General features: G+C 34.3%; 1 protein-coding gene across 2 annotated transcripts in view; it reads left to right on the forward strand.

Moving 5' to 3' along the window:
* LOC145690220 (uncharacterized) overlaps nt 1–8,443 on the forward strand; it is a 65,128-nt gene extending 56,685 nt beyond the window's left edge. For both annotated transcript variants that reach the window (XM_081764908.1, XM_081764899.1), the window contains 2 exons: nt 6,663–6,813; nt 8,073–8,443. In XM_081764908.1, coding sequence (XP_081621034.1) covers nt 6,663–6,813; nt 8,073–8,157 — 236 coding nt within the window. In that variant the 3' untranslated portion in view covers nt 8,158–8,443. The remainder of the gene's footprint in view (nt 1–6,662; nt 6,814–8,072) is intronic.
* The last annotated feature ends 290 nt before the right edge of the window (nt 8,444–8,733 follow it).

An 8,733-nucleotide genomic window follows, 5' to 3' on the forward strand; every position in this document is an offset into this window, starting at 1 on the left:
TCCCTTAAATTTCTTAAATATGCGATATTGCGATTCGTTACGGTATTGCGATCCTGTACATAAGTCATGATGGACACAACAATCGGAAAGCCCTTGTCGGCTTTAAATAGAGTTTCCTACCAACCAATTGTTGTAAATTCAATGTGATTGTGTCTAATTAAATGTCACTTTCAGTTGACGAATCGAAATGTAATTGTTTAAGATGTATAACTCATAAAATAGTTGGACAATTAAATTATTAGATGACTGGGTGATTCAAAGATGGATTTTTAATACAGTCGTGTCCAGAAGTTAAGAGACACCATGGAAAAGTGACACACAGATGAAGACAGGAGGATCTATACTGAATTACGGAATCGAACGTGTAGGAGAGGTACCCAGGAACAAAGCTGAAAGTTATATGAGACAGGGCATAAGGCACCTACCTCTTGAGGTTTATCTTGTCGATTTTATATCGGTTCCGTTTGACATCGCCAGATGTGTTCAGTATTGAAGTGTGTTCACCCAAACGGCTATACAGGACCACCTTGTTTCCATACTGCGGATGAGGCTAGCCAGCAGCTCCTGTGTAGGGATAGGTGCTGACTGCCACGGGTGCTGACTGCCACAGCCAATTATTGGTGCTGACTGCCACGACTGTCACTGATTGCAAATATGAAGGTGCTGACTGCCACGACGGCGTGCTGACTGCCACGAGCCTGGAAGAAATTGTATTTGGAAAGAGAGGAATTAATCCCTCATTCTAAATTTATGATTATTAATTAATTTAGTAATCATCACAGCAAATGTATGTGGCATCCTATAAGTTATAAAGTTGCTCACTAAGTGGAACGACATACACTTGAATGTTTATAACGGTATTGTCTTTTCTGTTCTATGTACAATTTGCACATTTCATTGTTTATATTAATTTTTTTTTGTATTATTTAATGGATATGATGGTCTGAAGCCAGCTGACAAGGGAAGTTTCGGAGAAGCACTCGCCTGCAGAGAAATAAGCATGTCATTTGAAGGACTAATTCATGCTGATTACAACAGGTAATAAAACTCCTGTACGTTGAGAACTGTTCGAGATATTCAGCTTGGAAATTTATATGAGAAAATGAGTGGATGCACGTTTTAATGCGTTAAGTATTCTCATCCATGGCGAAGCCTGATGTTTTGAACTTGCTATTGCTTGATCACTGGGGTCCATTCACAGACAAATTGTCCATTACAAGTTGCATGACGAATGGCAAAGACCTAATGGTTGAGAAGATACCAAAGAATTGCAAACGATTTGTGCAACCATTTGATGTGTTTTGATTCCGATCAATCAAAGATTATGGCAGGAGATTTGTACATGTATGAATCTTCTTCATCTGGACGTTATAATGTACCAACGAAACAATCAAATAAAGTTCGTGTCCATACGAATCACTTCCGATCAGCGCGATACATTGGATTGTTTCAGTTTGCGTTCTGCAAGGCAGGTTACGAACAAATTATAGGCCTATAACTTTTGAATCACTTGCTTTTTGCTTTGGTTCTGCGAACTGTTCTCTTGATGGATGCAACACAATTGCACATATAAAATGTTCATGGTGCAAGGGAGTATTTTGCCTGCGTCATTTCTTCATAAAACAAAAGAACAACAGTGATCAAGTTTCATCTCTAACCTATGATTATTGTGAACAATGTAATGACTAATTGTATCTAACAAACCCGTTAGTTATTGCGAAACACTTTTTTTCTGTTACTTCCGATAGCTTTCAATTCGTATGTCAATATTAGTTACTAATTATGTTGTACTTAACGCGTATAAATGCGTATATCCTCATTTTCTCATATAAACTTCCAAGTTGAATATCTCGAACCGTTCTCAACCGTACAGGAATTTTGTTAGCTTGTTATAATCAGCATGAATTGGGACTTCAAATGGCATGCTTAGTTTCTCTGCAGGCGAGTACTTTCTCCTGAACTTCCCTTGTGAGGTACAGCCAGCAGTGCTTTTTTGATGGAACTTTCAAGAGCTGCTCGAAACAATTTGCACAGCTATACAGTTCATGCTGACATAGGGAGTTCAAGTGAGAATACATAAATCGTACCAATTTTGTACTCACCGCTCCCTGACAAAACTGAAATTACACTCATGTCCAAAATTATTGTCGCATATCTATAACTGTCTTAGAATACTTTTAATACTTATATTATGTGTATAATCAGGAAATTTATATTTGTGATAAATTTCATAGGAAAGGAATTATAAATACGAAAATCATAATGAGTAAAATAAAATGTAACTAAATGGACAAGAAAATTTTATTTTCGTTTTATTGTTCTTATTTACTGCTCTTTTGACATGAAATTTACCACATACTTGTCTTTGCCGATTATACACATACTAACATTATAAGAAATACCGGACGAATTCGTTATCAAATTATATTACTAGAACAACATATTTATAAACATGTGACAATAATTTTGGACATGAGTGTACATACAGAGACCTGTTTACCTTTGTTAGGTGTTGGTCTGAACAACACGACCCAAAGGATAATCTAGTTTCTTTCATGCTTCTTGGCGTCCGGTAATGTTACGTCTAGCAACTTTCTCTCAGGCTCGTGGCAGTCAGCACGCCATTGTGGCAGTCAGCACCTTGATATTGGCAATCAGCGTCAGTCGTGGCAATCAGCACCAATAATTGGCTGTGGCAGTCAGCACCCGTGGCAGTCAGCACCCCACCAGTGTAGTACGTCCCATTCTTGCACAAACACCCGTCCGTCGTCATCTGGAGTCGCGGGTGGTTATTTCCGGTTGCAATCGGATGTCCAAGGGCGTCCCAGACACATATTCAGCTGGTTTAAGAACTTGGGACTGTGTGGACACTCGGCATACGTGATATCCTTCTACCAAATTCGGTGAATGATTTTCTAATGATTTTTTTTTGGGGGGGGGGGAATTGATTTAATTCACGATGTATTTGATGTGTGAAATAATTCAGTGAGTGATAACTTTCCACCAATGATCTTAGACTATGAGTTATGACTAAAGTTGAAGTGTGAAATTGTTGTTATCAATCGAATGAGTGCAAAGTTTTAAACCAAAATTTTCAAACTAAAAATTTAAACTAAAAATGTCAAAAACTTTTCAGGGAGTGCAAAAAGTTTCGAACTAAAATTTTTAAAATAAAAATGTTCAAAATAATTTTAAACAAATTTCAAAAACTTTTGAAAAATTTTAAACAAAGATTTGAAAATCATCAGCCAATCAAATTGCTCCAAGAATAACTTTCCACAAATGAACTTAGACTCAGGGCGCACAATTTCAAAGCCAGACGCATTCGCCAATCCAAAACTGATTGTCGCCAGTATCTCTCACATACAAATTATAAGAGGTCCTCCCCCTCCCCTACGGCTTTTGGTTTGACAAAGAAAGAAATTACATCAGGTCATAAAATTTCAAAACCAGACAATTAGATTCAGGATAATCAATTTTGCATTGAACAATTCATAATGTTAAAAAAATATCTTACCTTATACTTCATGTTTATGTAACGTGAAGTACTAGTTATGGATTGCAGTTTCTGGATCAAAGTCTTTAAGTGAAGGACCATTGATGGAAATTGTCAGCAAATCATCCAGTGTGTCAATTTTCAGTGAATTTCTGTAGGTAGTCTTAACTCAAGTGAGACTACTGAAGTCTCTGTCAGATGAAGCAGTTCTCACAGGTAAAATTGCACAAAATGTGACAATTGGAAGCAAATTTGGGAATCTCGAATGAAGTTTTCACTGTAAATCTGTTTCACATTCCGTCTTTTTTCTCACTCAATAACAATTATTTTCGTGCGAAACAGAAATTGCGCAGCCCTGTGAATTTAGGCAGAAACCATTCCTACTAAACAATGGTGACCTGGCGACCAGAAATTTTGCGCCATGGACTTAGACTATGAGTTGTGACTAAAGTGTGAAATTGTTATTGTTACGTATTAATCCGTGATTGCAATACTATTAACAAAAGTTTTTAGACTAAAAATTTTAAACGAAAATTTTCAAAAGCTTTTCAGTGTCAAAATATGTTTGCACGCAAAATACGACGATGGATATATTGGATCATAGAGATTTAGTTCATAAAGGAGTTCCAGCGTGCAGAGCGGCTCGTTTACACTTTCTGTCAACTTTGAGTAACACTTGTTTATCACATCTATGTCTTCCTGGGTTTCTTCCTTTTCCTCGTTCTCTTCATCGGAGCCCTCTTCTTCTATATCATCTCCTCAAGCTTTGTTCTGTTTTGCTATTTTGCTGGTATCGATATATTTAGACTTTGGTAATGATTTGTTGTAGTCACCATAATGTTGGAAAAACAGAAACATTTCTTTTCGGGCATCTCCTTCACTTTGGAATAATAAATTAGAATACCCATAGAGGGTCTTCAAATAGCTCTTGTAACAAACTGATCTCGTTGAAATGGGATAGATGTAGCTAAGCTCTATCTTCCACAAAATGCTACATTCGAGATAAAAGGAGAATTCACTTGCTGAATTGCGGTGACAATGGTAATATTAAAAACGTTTATTTCAAACCGTTTTGATGGTGAAGACGAAATATTTCTTGTTTCGTCGCTGAAAGTTTCACCAAGTCGTAGGGTTTATTTGGGTACTGCCTTAGTTTGGGAGAAAACTTTAAATTTCAGTATTGTAATCGATTTCATGTACGTTTTTTTTTAACAATAAAATTTCAATCAAAACGTGTATGACTATACATAGGTAGGAAAGAAGAATAAGATTAAACTCTTCCACAACCCAAGAAGAGGATAATTTTGTTTAACAAAATTGACATGATTGTTCTTTTGGAAGCATACTTCATTTGTCACATTCTTATTGACCCTTTTTTATGTATAGGGCTGTTATAAAGTCCTTCTTATAGAACAAATGCTTATAACTTTTTTGAAAATAATGATATTGCAGTGAAATAAATGTTAAGATCTTTTTTTGAGACTTACATTTTGTATCATCATCCATAGATACACCATTGCCATCATCGCCACACCTCCAGCTGGGCTCCGTTGACATCTACACATTCCTGCAACCTCCGGCGAAATCTGTAAATGCTATTCCATCTGGCGTCGTCAGAAAGGTCATGGGTCACTTCACTAATCTTAGCTTTCAGGTCCTGGAAATCCTTTGGCTTTTCTACATACACCTGTGTCTTAACATGACCCCATAACCAAAAATCACAGGGTACAAATTGGGATACCTAGGAGCAGGGCCGTTTCTAGATATTACTTAAGTGTAAGCAAATAATATTTATGCGCCCTCTTCTAAATGATAATAAAAGAGTAGAAAGTTGTAATTGACAAAAATTCTTCAAATAATTGTTACAACTGCAAATTTCTTCAATATCTGTATTCCTGTCAGGGACGGATCCAGGACGGACTTGGGGAAGCGGTGGGTTGTAATACTGCTACTTAGAGCTACTCTTAAGAGCTCCAAACTCTGGGATGGGTTTTATTTTTATATAAAATAAGAAAGTTTTTTTATTCTGGGGGCGATCGCTCCCTGGATCCGCCCCTGCTTCCTGTGAATATTAACGAAAAATGGAGAAATTATAACTAATTGACTGTAGATGAATACTGAACAGAATTCCAATTTTAATAATTAATAGTATTTTTTATTAAATAAGCACAAGACACAACTAAAATATATACCTAAGATGTATTTTGACAAGTACAATTGAAACAAAAGTCGAAACAGAATACAATGTGTAATGACTAATGACGATTATTTTGATTTTCTTCTATTTTTTTAAAATATTATTCACCAACAATGGAATTCGATCCTTAATAAAAGCACACATAAGTTAGATTCCATTTAAACTTTAGGTGCATGTTTGTGCTGGAAAGGGACTTTGAAATACCAATTAAAACAAGTACTATAATTTCTTAGATTTTATTTTACAGTTTCTAATTTGATATACCTGCTAGTAAGACGATAGTGCTTTGATTTCTCAGTTCCATTAATAGAAATAGTTTTACATGTCCTACCATTATCTATTAATTTTATTTGTATGCAAAACTGACTCAGGCGCGCACCCACTGACTGGGGCCGCGCTAACTGGGTTCGTGCCCCTCTTCTAAAACTTACTAACTCAACTAACATTTGTACATTTTCTTATCACAACTATACTTGTTTAACAGAGCAATGTTATTGATGCAGCCTAAAGATTTGATTTTACACTTCATCTGTACCCTTTCTTTTCTTTTAAAAATAATATAGTTTAGTTCTATCATTCTTAAAAAAAAGAACATATGTGGCAGTAATGAACAATTATTTATCGTCTTCTCGGATGCAGAGTAACACAGATTCAACACTGCATAGACGTATTAGACACCTCAAAAAGAAAACTTTGGACCCCTTTAACAAAAAAAAAAAAAAAAAAAAAAAGGTGCCCACCTGGAGCAATTGCATGTATTTATATTAAAGTAATGGAGTACGTAAAAGTTCACCAAGGCGGGGGGAGTTCAAGTTAATATAATTTCAGGTGATTGTATACGTATCTTAATATGGGTAAATATTTATTTTTGAGTAATATCTGCTCAGGGAGGATGTAGAACTCCGAACCGCCATTGTGTACGCCACCGTGTTCAAGATTCGTACATGACAACCTCGTTTTTTTTTTCAGGTGTTCTTACTGGTACACTGCAGGGTGCATGCCATTACTTAGACAAAATTCATATGGCATCAGAAGAGTATTCCAACAATTGTAGAAATTTCCTGAAAAAGAAACAAATTCCAAGTGAAGGTAGTGAAGAGACTACTGATCCGCTCAAATCGTACGTAATTAATGCTTTATATACAAATGTAATGATATTTTTAAAGCACTTAATTGGTTAGTCATATATCAGTAGGAAAACGTTTTCCATGTTATTAAATTTGCAGTTCTTTGTACCATTCTTGATTCCCATTTTAATCGTTTCTGTATAACTTCCTTTATCTTGAAGGGAAAAGCAAAACCTAAATTTATAGGAAAAGCAATGCTATCCAAGTATTAAAAAAAGGGCTAATTTTCTATGTATAACTTCACATTATCATACTCTCTGCTTATTTAATAAGAAGTTATCCCTTCACGTTGTCACTATACCATTAGTTTCCCAACAAATACCATTTCAGGAAATGAATGCTACATTATTACTTTCAACAGCATGTTAATCACTATAGTAATAAATTAAAAGGCCACAATAATAGTGGAAATAAGACTAAATTTACGACTTTAAAAAAAATACTAGAGTTATTTGTTTCACTACGTCTTGTATAGATTTGTATAATCAATGATTCAGTCATAGAAGCGAAACGAGCATTCATTTGGTTTTGCAATATTTTTTTTTTTTTACTAGGTTCAAGGAAAATACGAATTATAGTTTCCTGTAAGTTACCATTAATAAGGATATCCATTTTATGTAGAAATCATACCTGTAAATGTAGTTTAGTTTGTGTTGGCATTCCTTTTAAAAGGTCTTATATTTCCAAAATTATTGTCGCATGTCCACAAATATGTTGTAGGAATATAATTGGATAACGAATTCGCCCGGTATTTCTTACAATGTTAGTATGTGTATAATCGGCAAAGACATGCATGAGGCAAAATTAATGTCAAAGCAGTAAATAAGAACAATAAAACTAAAATAAAACTTTCTTGTCCATTTAGCAACATTTTGTTTTACTCATTCTAAATTTCGTATTTATAATTCTTCTCCTATGAAATTTACCACAAATATATATTTTCAGATTATACACATAGTATCAATATTAAAGGTACCCTACAAAAATCATTATCAAATTATATTCTTACAAGAAGACAGTTATAGATATGTGACAATCATTTTGGACATGAGTGTACGTATGTATGTATATTTAGATTTATTTGACTTTTGAACTACTGGACTAATTTATGTTACTAGTCTAGTTTTGAATTACTTTTAAATTGCAAAAGAGCGATGGAGTATGAAACAGCTCACATATTTAAATGTAAGAACCATACATTATTTTATTTTTATCTATGCTGTTGTACCAATACACTTGTTATTTATTTCAGACCTGATAGATTTTCTTCAAGACTAGATGTTTTATTGGATGATATCGAAAAGACTAGACAGGATCTATATGTTAAAGACTTTTAGGAAAAAAAGAACAAATTTAGAAACCAGTGAAATGGAAATTTGATGTTGATCTTTTAAAGATCATGGTTTAAACGCTTAATCTTTTGGTGTATGAATGTGCATGTGTAGGTATGTGCTTTGAGTATTTGTGCGTGTGATTTATACCTGTATATGTGTCGTTATATTATTTTTTATTACTATTGATATTGAAATATTTTACTACTGTTTTTAAAAAAGCTAAATTATTTGTAATGGTTTTGATATTGAAACTTCTCTAAGTAAATAAAGAATTATAGTAAGAAATAAATTAATTTTCATTATACGAGTATTTGATATAACACACCTTTCAAATGCAATCTTTTAAATTTATTGTTTATAGAAACTTCGAATTTAGGATTTTATCGAGACGAGACCAGACGACTTCACATAGTCTTCGTCTCGTCTTGATTGACAAATAGCTGTTTCGGTCTCATCTCGATAGTCTCGAAATAAATTGCCCAAAAAATAAAATGTGTAAGCAGTATCATCTTAAGCCTGTTGCTCGCACTTTTTATTTTTTTCAGTTCATTCTTGACTGAAGAATTATTGTAGGTTGCG

This window comes from Thermobia domestica, chromosome 1, assembly GCF_964235325.1.
Source record: "Thermobia domestica chromosome 1, izTheDome1.hap1.1, whole genome shotgun sequence".
Lineage (NCBI taxonomy): Eukaryota > Metazoa > Arthropoda > Insecta > Zygentoma > Lepismatidae > Thermobia > Thermobia domestica.